The following is an 18960-nucleotide window of genomic DNA, read 5'->3' as shown; positions in this document are numbered from 1 at the left end:
TGGAGGACAGGGCTATCAGTGGCTACTAGCCATGATGGCTGTGCTTTGCCACCCTAGTCAGAGGCAGCATGCTTCTGAAAACCAGTTGCCGGAAGCCTCAGGAGGGGAGAGTGTTCTTGCACTCGGGTCCTGCTTGCGGGCTTCCCCCAGGCACTTGGTTGGCCACTGTGAGAACAGGATGCTGGACTAGATGGGCCACTGGCCTGATCCAGCAGGCTCTTCTTATGTTCTTACGTTCTTAAGAGGAAAGTCTTCAGTAGGCACCGAACAGATAGCAGAGATGGTCCCTGTCTAATATTTGGGGACTGCCTTCAAGTTGATTCCGACTTATGGTGACCCTATGAATAGGGTTTTCATGGTAAGCGGTATTCAGAGGGGGTTTACCATTGCTTTCCTCTGAGGCTGAGAGGCAGTGACTGACCCAAGTTCACCCAGTGAGCTTCGTGGCTGTGTGGGGATTTCAACCCTGGTCTCCCAGGTCATAGTCCAACAGCTTAACCACTACACCACACTGGCTCTAATATTTAAGGGGAGGCAATTCCAAAATATAGGTTCTACAACACTAAAGGCGTGCCTCCTATGTTGTGCGGAACGGATCTCCTGATGACATGGTATTCGCAGGAGGCCCTCATGCAGAGCGCAGTGATCAACTGTGTATATAAGGGCTTAGATGATCTTTCAGGTATCCTGGTAGCAAACTGTATAGGGCTTTCTACAACAAAACCAGAACCTTGATCTTGGCTCAGTAGCTAATGGGCAGCCAGTGCAATTTTTTCATCAGGGGGTGACATGTTGGCAATACTCTGCCCCAGTCAGTAGTCATGCTGCTGCATTTTGCACCAGCTGCAGCTTCTGGACCAACTTCAAGGGCAGCCCCATATAGAACACATTACAGTAATCCAGCCTGGAGGTTACCAGTGCATAGAAGCCTGTTAAGTCTTTACTGCAGGGGTCAATAGCCTGTGGTCCTCTAAGACATTGTGGGCTACAACTACTATCATCTCTGGTCATTGGCTATGCTGGCTGGAGCTGATGGGAGGTGGAATCCACAAAAACCTGGAGGGCCAGTTTGCTGCAATATTTTAGAAGTCGACATTTATTGGGATGGATGTTTGAAGCTAATAAAAAGGCTATATTTGTGCAGAATGTTTTTTTTAATGTTAGTAGGAAACTGAAGTAACAAACAGTTATTAGCCCGAGCCAGAACTCACTTGGTTCCAGAATTTCATTTGATTTCAGAAATTGCATTTTCAGCAGCATTCTCTCTAGAATGTAGTACTAGCAATGTACCCAGTCAGTACGTGGAATGGAATGTATGTGGAGGCATGGGCTGCATATTTCAGGGACTGCTGCATGGACCAGTGAATCTGCTCTGGATTCATTGTTGATGGAGGCTCCTTGTCAGAAGTAGTGCTTAAGTTTTTTCCTGATTACATTATTTTCCTCACAGGCAATCCTTTTCTTTTCCCATGGAAAGGAACAGAAGCCATTTATTTACATGGGTGAAAGTAAAGACCTGCACACAGGAATGCAATTGGGATGGGAGGTAAATCTGCCCTTTATTCCTAGTGATCTAATTCCTGAGCCAAGAAGCAGGGATCTGCCATGCTCTGTGTCCTAAAGTACAGCGTGGGTACTTTCTGATTTGATAGCTGTTCAGAACTGTCAGGCCACACCTGCACAGCCCTGCCCTATTTCTTTATTATTTCACTAGTGTGGAACCCAGAAATTAGTTTCAATGTATATCGTTAAAGAGGGGTCTGAAGCTGTGTGCTCTGAAGGGCTCCATAGTAGCTTGATTGGAAGGGACATGGCCTGATAGCTGCTGGCTAAAGGGGTGTGCCCTGATAGCTTCTGAGTGCAACTGAGAACAGCTGTGTGGGCTGGGAGTTTTCATTCTGTTTCCTGACTCCTAATTGAGCAGAACAGAGGGAGCTGTGTCAACTGGTTCAGAGGAGATACAAGCAAGCCAGCTTTCAGAGAGTGAGTGAACAGGGTGAGCTAACAGGAGTTTGGCGGGGGAGGTCCTATTTTTTTCCCCTTGTATGGCACACCACATACCAGTGAGATTCTCCTATTTATCCTAAAGGAGGACAGGACAAAGCACAGGCCATTCCAATGCAAGTAGGAAGACAGAAAGAAAAAGCAGTAGAGACAATGGACAGGAAGGACAATCCAGTGGTGGTGACCTGCAAGGTGTGTGCAGTGTTTGTTTTCTTGCCTAAGAACAACATGGCATACACGTGCAACAAGTGCAAGTTGGTGGTGCTGTTGGAAGAAAAAGTGAGGGGCCTAGAACGGCAGGTGGCCACACTGAAAAATACAAGAGAAGATGAAAAGTTCTTAGAACGCTGGAACAACAACAGCAAAGAGAAGTATAGGAGGTGGAAGACCAACAGCATGTTGAAGCAGAAGAGGAGACTCCGTGGAAAAGGGTGACAGTTAGGAACAGAAGAGCAAGAAGACATCCATCACCAGTGGAACTACAGAACTGCTTCCAGGCACTTGAGGATGAGACTAGAGGACAGCCTGCAGGAGAAGAATTACAGGAAACCCCATACGACAGCAAGCAAGAGGCTGAATCTCATTCAAGCAGAGGCAAGGAAACCACGCCCCACAACAAGAAGAAGAGTAGTAGTGGTGGGAGATTCTCTACTGCATGGAATCTGACACCCAACTATGCCAAGAAGATCCATGGACTTGCCAGGTATGCTGTCTCTGGAGGATGGATTAGACATGTGATGGAAGGGTTGCCATTGCTCATAAAGCCCACTGACAGATACCCTTTCTTCTCATCCATGTGGGAATGCATGATATTGCCAAGTGGAGTTACAAAGAAATCACATCAGACTTTGAAGCTCTGGGAAGGAAACTCAAGGACTTTGGGGCTCAGATAGTTTTCTCATCCGTCCTTCCAGTACTTAGAAGAGGAGTGGAAAGGGAAAGAAAAATACTCCAAGTGAATGACTGGCTATGAAGGTGGGGCCGACGTGAGAGATTTGGATTCTGCGACCATGGGCTACGATTCCTGGAAGGTGGACTGCTGGCAAGTGATGGGTTGTACCTCACAAGGACTGGGAAGAATGTGTTTGGCCACATCATGGAGAAATTCATCAGGAGAGCTTTAAACTGAATCCTAAGGGGGAGGGAGATATAGACTTAGCGGTAATGACTAACAAAGGTTTGTGCATAGTAAGAGGAACTGAGGGAACGACTCTAATGGAGCCCAGTAGTAGTCTTCATCATGTAGGAAGGAAGCCAGGCCATAAATCACATGTCTGTATACTAATGCCCAGAGTATGGGAAACAGGAAGAACTTGAACTCTTAATACAAGAGGGTAAATATCACTTGATAGATATAACTGAAACTTGGTGGGATGACTCCCAAGACTGAAACACAGCAACTGAAGAATATAATCTGTTCAAAAAGAACAGAAGGAATAGAAAGGGAGGCGGAGTTGTGCTCTATGTTAAAAATATATATCTCAGCAGAGAAATACAGAAGGATGAGCTTGGTAGCTCCACTTGAGAGTACCTGGATGAAAATTAATGGGGCAAGGAGTGGAATAAAAGAAGTGTACTACTGACTACCCAATTAAGGAGAAGAAGATGATGAAACTTTTGCAAAGCAAATTGCCAATGTTTTGAGGAGACATAATGTAGTAGTAATGGGGGACTTCTGTTACCCCAATATCTGTTGGGAGACAAGTTCTGCCAAGCACGGCCCCTCCAAGAAATTCCTGACTTGTGTTGGAGATAACTTTCTCCTACAGAAAGTGGAGGAAGCAACTTAAGGATTGGCTATCATTGACTTGATTTTAACCAACAGAGATGAGTTGGTGGGTGAAGTGGCAGTTATGGGAACTCTGGGAGAAAGTGACCATGCTATATTTATTTATTTATTATTTGATTTATATCCTGCCTTTCCTCCCAGCAGGAGCCCAGGGCGGCAAACAAAAGCACTAAAAACACGTCAAAACATCATAAAATCAGACTTTAAAATACATTAAACAAAACATCTTAAAAACATATTTTTAAAAAACTTTCAAAACATATTTTTAAAAAAAGGTTAAAAGTGTATTTTTTATTTTAAAAACAGAAGGTTTAAAAACATCTTAAAAAGCAATTCCAACACAGATGCAGACTGGGACAAGGGCTCAACTTAAAAGGCTTGTTGAAAGAGGAAGGTCTTCAATAGGTGCCGAAAAGATAACAGAGATGGCCTGTCTAATATTTAAGGGGATGGAATTCCACAGGATAGGTGCCGCCACATTAAAGGTCCATTTCCTATGTTCTGCAGAACAGACCTCCTGATAAGATGATATCTACAGGAGGCCCTCACCTGCAGAGCGCAGTGATCGACTAGGTATATAAGGGATAAGATGATATTTCAGGTATCCTGGTCCCAAGCTGTATAGGGGTTGAACTAGAACCTTGAACTGTACTTGAGTTCTTGATTGCTGCCCTGGGCTTCTGCTGGGAGGAAAGGCGGGATATAAATAAAATAATAAATTAATAAATAAATTTTAAAGGAAGCAAAAGCTGAAGGTAGCTATAGGAAAGGTGATTTTAATAAACTCAGAGCAATGGTAAGTAAGGTTCTGTGGCAAGCGACCCTAATGAGAAAAGGAGTAAAAGATGGGTGGGAGTTTCTAAAAGAGGAAATTCTTTTTTTTTTTTTACAATAATTTTTATTCAAATTTTCATAAAACATACAAAACAAAATCATAAAACATTCAAAGACAAAAAACAAAACAAAACAAAAATGATTAAACAAAAAAATAAAATGTTGACTTCCCATTTGTCGCAGATCAAATCAGTTATAGGTCTACAATATATAACAATCCTGTCTCTTAAATTATATTATAAAATCACTTTCCTCCAGTAGTTATCTTAATTAATCATCAAATCTCATAAACATTACTTTATTCTTTCCACAAAAAGTCAAAGAGAGGTTTCAATTCTTTAAGAAATATATCTATCAATTTTTCTCCTAATAAACATGTCGATTAATCCATCTCGTTAATAATAATAATAATCTTATTGTCATAACCATAGTCCAAATAAACATATCGATTAATCCATCTCATCAAAATCTGTTAGGTCCAATAATTTCAATAGCCATTATTCCATTATCCATATTAATTCCATCTTCCATCTTCAATAGTCTTGTTAAGTCCAGTAATTTCAGTGTCCAATCTTCCATTATCAGTATTCCATAATAATGTTGCTGTCATAACCATAGTCATATAATAAGAGTCTGATGGGAATTTCCTCTATCCCAAATATTTTCTTCCCATCAATTCTGAATAAGTTGCTGAAATATTGTTGTAAAGTCATATCTCTGTTCTTCTTTTTTACAAAGTGCACTGGCTCATCTCTTGAGAGTTTTTCCATTGTCACATGGCTGCAGTTAATTCCATAGATTTTCTCTATATCAAGCTCCATCACGTCATTCCAGTCCAGAAGATTATCCAAGCCATTGATAACTTTATCTCTAATATCTTCATTAATTTCTTCAGAGATAACGTTAAATTCCAAACAGTAGATTTTATTTCTAATATCCATAAACTCCAGATCTTTTTCCAATTCCACATTTGTTCCAATCTCCAGGGCTTGTATCTTCCCTTTATTTTTTCTTTTCTCATCTCTGATCTCATTCTCCTCTCTCACAGGATCCCCTATTTCTTTAAGCTCCTGCGTCATTTTGCTCAGTTCAATTTTCAGCTCCTTACTGCCCTGTCGCAGGGTTTGTTTCGTTATCTCAATCTCATCCATTATTTTCTAAAACATAATTACTTCCAGATTCTCAGCCACTTTCTTGATTGCCATTTTTAAAACCACGAAAACAAAACAAAACAAAAATAAAGAAGAACCACCTTATTTCAGCAACAATTGGGTTAATATTCCAGGCTTGATGACATCACAGTATAAACAGAGCAGCCTGCCTTATCTCTCTATGTTCAAAAATATAAAACAGATTTAGTTCCCAGCATCAAAACAGTTAGTGGCGTCGTGAAGAAGCAGATTCGTCAAAATAAAATAGACCAAAAAGAGAATAGTCCCAGACAATATAATGTTCCTCGGAATAGAAATCCCTCTTCTGTTTATATCTTTAGAATGCACTTCCAGGACAGCTTTTTGCAATAGAAACAGAGATAAGCTGTTAATTTCGTGAATAACAGAGAAGAGTTATAGCTCATCCAGAAGTTCTTTAAAGCTGATTAATTTGACAAATCTCTAAAAGAGGAAATTCTAAAGGCACAATGGCAAACAATTCTGTCAAGGAAAAGAAAGGGAGGAGGGAAGAGAGCAGAAGAAGCCAATGTGGCTTCACTGAAAGATTAGAGATGACCTGAAAACAAAAAAGGACACATACAGAAAGTGGAAGGAAGGCCAGACCACAAAGGAAGAGTACAGAAAGGTAGCATGGAATTGCAGGGATGGCATCAGGAAGGCTAAAGCTGAGAATGAGCTGAGGTTAGCGAGAGATGCCAAAAGCAACAAAAAAGCTTTCTTCAGGTACATCCACAGTAAAAGACAGAGAAAAGAAATGGTGGTATAGCTACTCAATGAGGATGGAAAATGAAAACAAATGCAAAGAAAAGGCAGAAGCGCTCAGTTCCTCAGTCTTCTCCCAAAAGAGGATCTATGACCCTCCTAGCAAATGTTGAAGGGGCAGAATTGCAGCTTGAGACTGAGAGACAAATGGTCAAGGAATACCTAATCACTTTGAATGAGTTCAGATGTGCAGGACCTGATGAATTGCATCCTAGAGTATTGAAGGAACTGGCTGAAGAACTCTCAGAACCACTGTCTGTTATCTTTGTGAAATCGTGAAGGATGGGTGAAGTGCTGGACGATTGGAGGAGGGCTAATGTTGTCCCTATCTTCAAAATTCCAGGGTAATTGATCTGGAGTAAGGGAGGGGAAAGGAGGCCCCAACTCCTCTGCTCCCCACCGTCTCTCTTATCTTCTGTTCTGGTACCAGGTCTTCACTTTTGGTGTCGGTGAGGTTTAGGGAGGCGGCCAGCTCCATCCTGTCCTGGACGCTCAGGGCAGGGGAGAGGAAGAAAAGGAGAGACGAGATTGCCGTGCAGAACGTAATTAAAAGGAAAAGGAAAGGAGGAGACCAGACACCATGTGATGGGCGTAGCCGCTTCATATTTCTTCTTTGCGTACTTCCACCAAGACCTGTAGCTGTGGGGGTGCCCCCCTAAAATGTTCCTGCCCCCTAAAGTTTTTACAAAAATAATTAAATAATTAATATTAATTAATTAAAAATAATTATTATTGTATTGTCATTGAAAGTTGCTATTGTTGCTTTGTAATAATGTTAATACCTTGTTATTTAATTTTTGTAAATTATACTGTTTTCATTTATGTGTATTTCCATATTTGTGTTTATTTTTTTGTAAGCTGCCTTGAGGGTCTTTTGGCCAAAAGGCAGCATAGACATAAACCATTATCATCATCAAAAAGGAAGAACCTGGGAACTACAGACCAGTCAGCCTAACATTGATCCCTGGGAAAATTATGGAGCAGATTATAAAGCAGTCAGTCTGTAAGCACCTTGAAAACAATGCAGTTATTACTAGAAGCCAACATGGATTTATCAAGAACAAATCCTGCTAGACTAATCTTATCTCATTTTTTGATCGGGTAACCTCCCTGGTAGATTGTGGGAATGCTGTGAACATAATGTATCTCGACTGCACCAGAGCTTTTAACAAAGTGCTCCATGATATCTTGATTAGCAAGCTAGCTAAATGTGGGCTGGATGGAACAACTAACAAGCGAATACATAGTTGCCTCCAGAATCGTACCCAAAGAGTGCTTATTAGTGGTTCCTTCTCACACTGAGGGGAAGTAACGAGTGGGGTACTGCAGGGCTCAGTCCTGGGCCCAGTGCTCTTCAACTTTTTCATTAATGACCTGGATGAGGAGGTGCAGGGAATGCTTATCAAATTGCAGATAATACTAAATTGGGGGGGATAGCTAATACCCTGGATGACAGAAACAAAATTCAAAGGAATCTTGATAGGCTGGAGCATTGGGCTGAAAACAGAGAATGAAATTTAACAGGGATAAGTGCAAAGTTCAACACCAAGGAAAAAGAAACTAAATGCACAGTTATAAGATGGGGGATACTTGGCTCAGCAACACTACATGTGAGAAGAATTTTTGGGATTGTTGTTGATCACAAGCTGAACGTGAGCCAACAGTGTGATGTTGCTACAACAAAGGCAAATGCTATTTTAAGCTCCATTAACAGAAGTATAGTTTCCAAATTGCGTGATGTGTTGGTTCCCCTCTGACACTAGTTAGGCCTTATCTTGAGTACTGCATCCATTTCTGGACACCACACTTAGGAAGGATGCAGACACAGTTATAAGATGGGGAATGTTTGGCTCAGCAACACTACATGCAATATGGATCTTGGAATTGTTGTTGATCATAAACTGAATATGAGCCAACAGTGCAACGTGGCTTCAAAAAGGCAAATGCTATTTTAGGCTGCATTTACAGGGCACTGCACTTTAAGCAGAATGCAGACAAACGGGAACAGCTTTAGAGGAGGGCAACAAGGACGATCGGGACTGGAAACAAAGTCCTATGAGGAGAGACTGAAAGAACTGGGCATGTTTAGTGATAGCACACTTCAAGCACTTGAAAGGGTGCCACACAGAGGAGGGCCAGGACCTCTTCTTGATAATCCCAGAGTGCAGGACACGGAATAATGGGCTCATGTTGCAGGAAGCTGGATTTCATCCGAACATCAGAAAAAACTTCCTGTCAGAGCAGTATGACAATGGAATCAATTACCTAGGGAGGTGGTGGGCTCTCCAACACTGGAGGCATTCAAGAGGCAGCTGGATTGCCACCTGTCAGGGATACTTTAATTTGGACTCCTGCATTGAGCAGGGGATTGGACTCGATGACCTTATGGGCTCCTTCCAACTCTATGATTCTATAACAAAGCAAAGGTATTACTTTTTGAGCCTTTGAAGATTATTTCTTCCCTATGAATAAGCGACCTCCAATAGCATCTGTTATAAACCATCCTGTTCAGATCTTGTAAGTTCAGGTCTGTGGCTTCCTATATGGAATCAATCTCCTGTTTGGCCTTCCTCTTCTTCTACCCCCTTCTGTTTTTCCCAGCATTATTGCCTTTTCTAGTGAATCCTGTCTTCTCATGATGTGTCCAAAGTATGATAACCTCAGTTTCATCATTTTAGCTTCTAGTGTTAGGTCTGATTTAATTTGTTCTAACACCCAATTATTTGCCTTTTTTACAGACCCTGGTATCCACAAAGGGCTCCTCCCACACCACATTTCAAATGAGTTGATTTTTCTCTTATCCACTTTTTTCATTGTTCAACTTTCACATCCAAACATAGAGATCGGGAATACTATGGTCTGAATTATCCTGACTTTAGTGTCCAGTGATACATCTTTGCATTTGAGGACCTTTTCTAGTTCTCTCATAGCTGCCCTCCCCAGTTCTAGCCTTCTTGTAATTTCTTGATTATTGACTCCATTTTTGTTAATGACTGTGTTAAGGTATTGATAATCCTTGACAAGTTCAATGTCTTCGTTGTCAACTTTAAAGTTGCATAAATCTTCTGTTGTCATTACTTTAGTCTTTTTGACGTTCAGCTGTAGTCCTGCTTTTGTGCTTTCCTCTTTAACTTCCATCAGCATTCGTTTCAAATCATTACTGGTTTCTGCTAGTAGTATGGTATCGTCTGCATATCTTAAATTATTCATATTTCTCCCTCCAGCCTTCACACCTCCTTCATCTTGGTCTAATCCCGTTTTCCGTATGATATGTTCTGCATATAGATTAAACACCCTTTCCGATTGGGAACCAATCGGTTTCTCCATATTCTGTCCTTACAGTAGCCTCTTGTCCAGAGAATTGGTTGTCCCATCAGGACAATCAGATGCTATGGAACCCCCATTTCTTTTAAAGCATTCCATAGTTTTTCATGATCTACACAATCAAAAACTTTGCTATAATCTATAAAACACAGGGTAATTTTCTTCTGAAATTCCTTGGTCCATTCCATTATCCAATGTATGTTTACGATATGATCCATGAAGGCTAGTGAACCTAAAAGAAAAAGATAGGCTAAGACTCCATCCACCAGCCTTGTTCACTGTTCTGCCCAAACCCAGAGTAGTCTCTTGACTACTGTTCCCCAATATTGCCTTAATCTCCTTCCAATGCAATTTTGAGCATCCTTTGCCCTAGGCACCACAGTTTTTCTCCTTGTTTCTCTGATTTCAACTACCCTAATTCACCTTTCTGCCCTGTGCCCCATTAAACTAATCTCCTTGCTCCAACCTCTTTACCTAACTCAGCTCCCCTCTACCTTTTGCTTATCCAAACCTGCTGTTTCTTCTGTCCACCCCTTCCCAAAGCACGCTCTCTAATCATTTGTTGTAGTGTGATGTACAGAGGATGATCAAAAAGACTGGATGCATATGAGTCATGCATTTCAGGAGCTGTTACGTTTGCTTACAAAGAAACCCAAGTGTTCTCTATTATTTTTGTTCAGGATTATGGAGTGTTCTTGTTTTACCAAAAAAGCCTTTTCTTTCTAAAGATTGGTGTATAAGGATTCCTACAAACAAAGCAAACATGTTTAAGCTGAATATATACAGAACTACATTAATGTTTCAATAAACAGATGGATGCCAAAGTCTTTTTTTAAGAGCTGTACCACAACACATTAATTCTGCTCTGTGACAACCCCCTTTTCACCATCAAAGTGTTTGTTGACATGGAAAAACAAGCTGTTGCAACTGAATTGGCATTAAACAATACCTTCTTCTGGTTTCACATTTTGCTGTAATTTGAGTTTATTATAATGAAAATTTCCTGCCTTTCTCTGCATTGCAGACACAAGATGGTTAACAACAAACAAAATAAAAATAGATGACATAATTATAAAAGACAAAATAGATTATAATAAAAGAGATAAAACAATGTCAGAGCAGATAGAAGCAATAAAACACCATATTGTATATAGTCTTAACTAAAAATGTTGACATTCTTAAATGCCCACTTAAAGTCATTCAGTGAGAGAGCCAAACATAGGTTTCCGGGGAGGTCATTCTATAATCTGGGTGCCGCAATTAAAAAGACCCTTTCTTGTTCACATTAAGAATCTCCATCAATTGTGGGACTCCAAAAAGGGTTACAGAGGTAATGAGGTTCCCAAACATTATTTATTTAACAAAATATATAGCTGCTTAATTAAAAAAGGAATCTATAAGCAGCTTACATAATGTAAAATGTTTATCAAAAATATTAATAAAATTGACAAAATTTAAAACAAATAGACATAACAAAATTACATGTTTGGGTAGGTTTGTCAGAACAAAAAACTTCTAAGCAGATATTAATAGGCAAGAAGTTCCATAGCATGGGTGCTGCTACATTAAAAGATGGATTGTTTGCAGGTACAGAACAAACATTATATGGCATTTGTAAAAGTGCATGACCTGCAGATCAAAGCAGTTGAGTGGGTATGTATGGGGTAAGGTGATCCTTTAAGTAAACTGGTCCCAACCTGGTAAGGGCTTCTATACTAATAGCAACACCTCGGACTTGGCCCATGAACACTTAGGTGAATGGCTATAAATGCCTTTGGGACAGTGTCACAGAAAACCTAGAAGAGCTGTTGAGGGCCCAGCCATTCTCTGGCATCCTCCTGGCCAAAGCCTCCTTGGGCAGCAGTAGGGGCTCAGCCAAAACCCAATGTGTGTCTTCTTTGGCTCCTCACTGCAAAAACAGGCTTGTCGCCATCTCAACCCCAACAATCAGCACATGGATTGTGTCCCTATCTGGCAAGAGTTCCTTTCAACTTCGCTTATGCTGGTTTAAGAAAAAGATATCTCTCTCCAGAGATCCATAAGACGTGCAACCTGGAGAAGCCTGTTTCTGACTGACAGAGGAGATGATTTGCTTGCAGTTTCCAGTTGATCTCCATTGGCATTCACCACCTGAAGTGTCTATTCAACAATATTGTTGCCCAAGAGGAGTGTGACATGACAGTTTCTCTCATTTTCAACTGACAAGAAAAGATACTTGTCCAGACATCAAAAAATCATAAACTAATGGTGCAGAATTTGCGGGCTGCACAACTGTGGTCTCGAAACCTCTTCCAGTCTTCATTCAAGAGGGTTACAGTCTGGTTTCAAAGGGCTTTCAGCAGCTCGGCTGATAATAACTTTAAATAGTATTAACTTTGGAGAATATGACGGTTGTGTGTATGCTTGTGTTTATCTTTTTAAAAATAGTTTTTGTATTCAACTCTACTTTGAATAAGCTTGTGTAAAAAAAAACTGCATGAAGTTTGTAATATCTCAATGAAACTACTTGGATTTTTCTGATGGAATTATCTCTGTATGTGAACTTTTGTGCTAAAACTGATCCAATTTATGGCATTAAGTCAAGCTGTGGCTACAGTCCAACCACCCTGGGAAATTTTGTTTGAAGGGTGGAATAGATGTAATATGCTCATATGATCTTATTCGTGTCAGCAATTGTGCTGCAGCATTCTTCACTAACTATAGGTTCCAGAACAAGTGTAAGGGAAGCCCCACATAGACTCCATTGCAACAATTCAGTCGTGAAGTTATCAGTACTTGGTCTATTGTGGTCAAGCTATTGAATGGATACAGCTGTTGTACCAGCCAAAGTTGATAAAAGGCCATTGAGGTGACTTAATGATTCAGAAGCATCTTCAGACTGTGTACCTGCTCCCTCAGAGGGAGTGCGACCCTGTCCAGGGCAGCTAATTGACCATTAGGGGGGGAGCATGGGAGTTACTCATCCACAGCACTCCCATCTTGCCATGATCCAAGCACAGTTTATTTTCTCTCATCCAGGCACTGGTCCAGGGCCTGTATGGCCTCTCCTGATCCAGATATTATGCAGAGATACATCCGAGTGTCTTTGACATATAGATGGCACCTTACCAAGATCTTGTAAGGATCATACCCATAGCATAAGTGCCAGAAGGCCAAAAACACTCTTCCAGTACTACTGTCTGTATTTAGCTCCATAGATAGGACTAGAGTCACCATACCACAGTGCCATACCACACCATACCACAATTTATATCCCATGGAGCTGGTCCAGGAGGATACCATGGTCAATGGTATCAAAAATCACAGAGAGATCAAGAAGAAGAAGCAAGGTTGTACTTGCCTTGTCCTGTTATTGATATAAATCCTCCATCAGAGTGATCAAGACTGATTCAGTCCTATGGCCAGGCCTGGACACAGATTGGAATGGGTTTACATCATCCATATCATCAAAGGGTGCCTGCAGTTGCCCTGCCACAACCCTATACACCACCTTCCCTAGCAAGGAAGTATTTGGGACCTGTCAGTAGTCCTACTGGGGGGAAGGGTGAGATGTAAATCAAATAAATAAATAGTCCAAAGCAATGGTCCAGAGCCAGCTTCTTTAGGAGTGAACATACCACCACCCATTTCAAGATGACAGGGACTCCCTCGTGCAATTAAGCATTAACCATGGTCCAGACCCATCTAGCTAAACCACCTCTGCTAGGTTTAATAAGCCAAGAGAGGCAGGGGTGAAGGGGGCATATGGTTGGGCATAGAGTACACAGAAATTGATCCCATGACATGTCACAGAATGTGGCATTGGATGCTTCAATAGGAACTGTAACAGCTGAAAAAAAATCTGCTGGCAGACTGCTAGGTTTGTGTGGGAGTTTACACTTTGCAGTGAGCCCAAATATTCATTTGCTGACTGAATGCATTGCTAAAAATTAAAGCATTGACATTGTTCAGCACTAACACAAAATGTTTTCTTTATTTTAGGAATACTTCTAGATTCAGAAAGAAGGAAGTCTGATGCCAGCCCAGCAATGTCTCCCTTAAGAGTATCTCTCATCCAAGACATGAGGTTGGATTTTAAAAACCCTAAAAACTTGCATAAAATATTCATTCACATTTTAAGCATAGCTGAGTTTAAAATGGTTTCTGTCAGCTTTCTAAATGAGAATCTCTCCTGATTTGAGATACACAGCTCAATCCTAAGCACATTTACTTAGTCCCATTGTGTTCAGTGGAATTTCTTCCTACTACATGAGTTGAGGATTGCAATTCCAGTTCTGCCAAAATTGAGTTAAGTGGTAAAAATCAGTACTTTTCTTTTATGATGAAATGAGCTCTTGTAAATTCATCTCACTCTGTAGAGACAAAATAAAGGCCTGGTTCAAACATAATGGGAAACCATGGGGTGGATCTGTAGGCATCCGATGTGTTAAGTTTATTTTAGCGTAAGGCAAGTCTAGTCAATCAGATGCATGGAGTGAACAAAAAAGGATAGTTTATTATTTTATTTGTTTAATTTATATCCCCCCTTCCTCTCAAAGGAGTCCGTGTATGTGTGTGTGTATACATGTGTAATTTGTGTGTGTACGTGAACACAATCATATACTGTGGAAGAAAAGTCCAGTTTACAAGGTGTTTTAAAGTTACTATTTCCAGTCCACTTAATGCATGTTAAGTTTATTTATTTATTGTTTGATTTATATCCCGCCCTTCCTCCCAGTAGGAGCCAAGTTGGCTGTTGCATATGTAACAATCACCAAGTTGTCATAGAATTCTTTTCGTCTTTTGTTCTGCAGCATGTTAATACAGCTACTTCTGTAACTGGTACTTCAGTAATTAAGTGGTTTATAATTAACATAAATAGGAGCTTCAGTAATTCAGCAGTAATTCAGCAGTATATAACTATAGCTTGTTGTTATGTGCCTTCAAGTCGATTACGACTTATGGTGAGCCTATGAATCAGCAACCTCCGATAGCATCTGTTATAAACCACCAAATCTTATAAGTTCAGGTCTGTGGCTTCCTTTATGGAATCAATCCATCACTTGTTTGGTCTTCCTCTTTTTCCACTCCCTTCTGTTTTTCCCAGCATTATTGTCTTTTCTAGTGAATCATGTCTTCTCATTATGTGTCAAGTATGATAACCTCAGTTTCATCATTTTAGCTTCTAATGGTAGTTCTGGTTTAATTTGTTCCAACACCCAATTATTTGTCTTTTTTATGGTCCATAGTATCCACAAAGCTCTCCTCCAACACCATATTTCAAATGAGTTTATTTTTCTCTTATCCACTTTTTTCACTATCCAGCTTTCACATCCAAACATAGAGATCAGGAATGCCATGACCTGAATGATCCGAACTTCAGTGTTCAGTGATGCATCTTTGCATTTGAGGACCTTTCCTAGTTCACTCATAGCTTCCCTCCCCAGTCCTAGCCTTCTTCTAATTTCTTAACTATTGTCTCCATTTTGGTTAATGACTATACCAAGGTATTGATAATCCTTGACAAGTTCAATGTCCTCATTGTCAACTTTAAAGTTACATAAATCTTCTGTTCTCATTAATTTAGTCTTTTCGATAGGAACCAGTTGGTTTCTCCATATTCTGTCCTTACAGTAGCTTCTTGCCCAGAGTATAGGTTGCACATCAGAACAATCGGATGCTGTGGCACCCCATTTCTTTGAAAGCATTCCATAGTTTTTCATGATCTACACAATCAAAGCCTTTGCTGTAATCTATAAAGCACAGGGTGATTTTCTTCTGAAATTCCTTGGTCCATTTCATTATCAAACGTATGTTTGTGATACGATCTCTGGTACCTCTTCCTTTTGTAAAGCCAGCTTGGACATCTGGCATTTCACACTCCATATATGATAAGAGCGTTTGTTGTAGAATATTGAGCATTACTTCACTTGCATGGGATATTAACGCAATAGTTGAATAATTACTGCATTCCCTGGGATCCCCTTTCTTTGGAATAGGGATATACATTGAACGCTTCCTGTCTGTGGGCCATTGTTTAGTTTTCCGCATTTCTTGACAAATTTTTCTCAAAATTTGGACAGATTCAGTCTCAGTAACTGGTAGCAACTCTATTGGTATGCCATCTGTTCCTGGTGATTTGTTTCTTCCAAGTATTTAAGAGCAGCTTTCATCACATTCTAAAATTTCTGGTTCTTTATCATACGGTTCCTCCATGAATCAATCTGTTGTCCTGGCATCTCTTTTATAGAGTTCTTCAATGTATTGCTTCCATCTTCCTTTTATTTCATCTCGGTCGGTCAATGTGTTCCCCTGTTGGTTATTCAACATCCCTACTCTTGGTTTAAATTCCCTTTAATTTCTCTAATCTTTTGGAATAGGGCTCTTGTTCTGCCTTTTTTGTTGTCCACTTCTGTTTCTATACAATGACTATTGTAATAGTTCTCTTTGTCCCTAAGTACTAATTGCTGTATTATCACATTTAGGGTTGTGACTGTGTTTCTATCTCCTTTTGCTTTTGCTTTCCTTCTTTCTTTAACCATTTTAAGAGTTTCTTCAGTCATCCATTGAGGTCTCTCTCTCTCTTTTTAACTAGAGGTATTGTCTTTTTGCATTCTTCCCTGATAATGTCTCTGACTTCAATCTATAGTTCTTCTGGTTGTCTATCAACTAAGTTTAAAGCCTCAAATTATACAGCCATAAGAGTGGCTGTATACTATAGCCAGCGTGGGTTTTACATATTCCACAATGTTAAATTGAAAATACTCCCCATGCCTTTCTGATGCTTCCCATAAGCTCATTTCAAAACAAAACCTTACCAAGCTTATAGTCTTGAACTCAGAAACGCTTGCTTAACAACCCTCTCAATTTTCATGGTGATACACAAAACAGTCAGAGAGAATAGAGAGTTCAAAGTCTAAAAAGAGAGAAAAAAACCCAGAGCCCTTTTGGACTTTTTTCTCTGAGTTCTCATAATCTGTTGAAATTCATTAAAAATCAGCCATAGTCACAGAGTACCTGTAATCCTAATACTAACCTTGCCCCGTACTCTGACCTTCATCTTTTGCAGTTTAAAAGTTAAAAAAATGCCTGGCTGATTTTTAATTAATTTAATACATTTTGGCTGGCAGCCTATGATAACGCAGGGCATGCTCAGTAAGAATCAACTGTCAGAATTCTAAAAGCCAGACTCACAGCTGCTGCACTTGCCTAATCAGGGGGCCACACCCACACCAGACTGATTTCACTTGAGACAGTCATGGCTTCTCTCAGAGAATCCTGGGAAGTGTAGTTTGTGAAGGGTGCTGAGAGGATATTCCTGTTCCACTGAGAGAGCTCCAGCAGCCAGAATGGTTTAACAGTCAGCCACTCTGATTGAAGGTCTGTGAGGGGAACAGGGCATCTCCTAGCAACTCTCAGCACCCTTCACTAAGTACACTTCCCAGGTTTCTTTGAGAGAAGCCATGACTGTCCAAAGTGAAATAAAGGCCTGGTGTGGATGTGGCCAGGAACAGCTTTGGTTTAAATTTGGGTGGGAGGCTACATGTGCCTGCTGTAGAATAAAAAGGTGGGGGAAACGCTGAAAAGCAATGATACTGTTCACAATGTGAAAGCGGCTTCCCTTCTGCACAGTGCTCACCTACCCAATCTGCCCCCCTCCCCTCTCTGCCCCTTCCCTGGGTCAGTGTTGGACTATCACCTGAGAGACCAGGGTTTGAATCTCCACACAGCCATGAAGCTGACTGGGTGGCCTTGGGCCAGTCACTGCCTCTCAGCCTCAGAGGAAGGCAATGGGGAAACCACCTCTGAATACCGTTTACCATGAAAACCCTATTCAAAGGGTCGCCATAGGTGGGGATCGACTTGAAGGCAGTCCATTTCCATTTTCAAACATGGTTGCATAGAAATAAATCTCATTGAACTCAAAAAGTATGCAAATGATCAAACCCTCCCTCCCTTCTCTTCCCTCCCTTCTCCTCCCTCCTATCCCCTCCCCCTTCCTTTGCCCCTCCCCCCCATCCCCTTCCAATCTCCTCCTCCCCTTCCTCCTCCCCATGGTCAGTTTTACTTATCTTAAGCATGATTGTACAGACGTAAATACCATTGAACTCTATAAGCATGCAAATAATCAAACCTGCCCTCCCCTCCTCCTTCTTTGTCCCCCTCCAATATGCTCCCTCCCACTCCCACTCCTCCTCTCCCATGGTCAGTTTTTCCTATTCTAACCAAGATTGCATAGGAGTAAATGCCATTGAACTCAATAAGCATGCAAATGATCAGACCTGCTTTTTCCCTCCTTCCCCTCTCATCTCCCTTCCTCCTCCCCTCCTCTCTTCCTTCTTCCTCCTCCCCTGCCCACTCCAGCCCTCCCTCCCTCCTCCCTGGTCAGTTTTACCTATCCTAAGCATGATTGCACAGGAGTAAATCGCACTGAATTCAATAAACATGCAAATGATCAAACCTGTCCTCCATCCCTCCCCCTCCTGCCTGCTCCCATCCCAGTCCTCCCCTCTGCCTTTCCTCCCCTTCCTCCTTCTCCCCTCCTCATCCTCTGTGGTTAGTTTCACCTATCCTAAGCATGATTGCAGGGGAGTAAATCCCATTGAACTCAATAAGCATGCAAACGATCAATCCATTCTCAGCAAACTTGCATAGGATCCCATTTCTTATCTCCCAGATTAAAAAGAAGGGAAATTCACTAATAGGCAAAAAGCCTTGCGGTTTAAGAACGTACCTATAGCCCACAGCTATTTCTGTCAAACTTTAAAAAGCAGGGAAATTGGGCAGCTATAGTGAATGCACCAGGGGAGCAGGAGACCCGAACTCCTCTCTGAGATATTGTACTTCCCTACAAATTGGTCAAAATGCAAACACCATTTGGGTTGGTCTTTCACAGTCCAATCCACTTCCTGTGTAGCTTGGAAGAATTTGGTAACGTGCCTCTGAGCATAAGGTGAGTGCTTTTAAAAGTTTTGATAGAAATAGCTGTGGGCTATAGGTATGTTCTTAAACCACAAGGTTTTTTGCCTATTAGTGAATCTGTTCCTTATTTGATCTTTATATTCTTATGGGATGTTATTTAAATTGTATTTTGGC

At 40.9% G+C, this 18960-nt stretch overlaps 1 protein-coding gene across 6 annotated transcripts in view; it reads left to right on the top strand.

The window, feature by feature from the left end:
• The window catches only part of DENND5A (DENN domain containing 5A), a 142078-nt gene that overhangs the window by 95116 nt on the left and 28002 nt on the right, over positions 1-18960 (top strand). For 5 of the 6 annotated variants that reach the window (XM_061610372.1, XM_061610371.1, XM_061610374.1 and 2 more), the window contains one exon: positions 13867-13951. In XM_061610372.1, the coding sequence (XP_061466356.1) occupies positions 13867-13951 (85 nt within the window). Of the gene's footprint in view, positions 1-6991; positions 7220-13866; positions 13952-18960 lie in introns of those variants that run through there. The other variant, XM_061610376.1, reaches the window with a different exon arrangement.

Source organism: Rhineura floridana, chromosome 2 (genome assembly GCF_030035675.1).
Source record: "Rhineura floridana isolate rRhiFlo1 chromosome 2, rRhiFlo1.hap2, whole genome shotgun sequence".
NCBI lineage: Eukaryota > Metazoa > Chordata > Lepidosauria > Squamata > Rhineuridae > Rhineura > Rhineura floridana.
The sequence above is the reverse complement of the archived record's forward strand: the minus strand, read 5'-3'. Positions and strand labels throughout refer to the sequence as shown.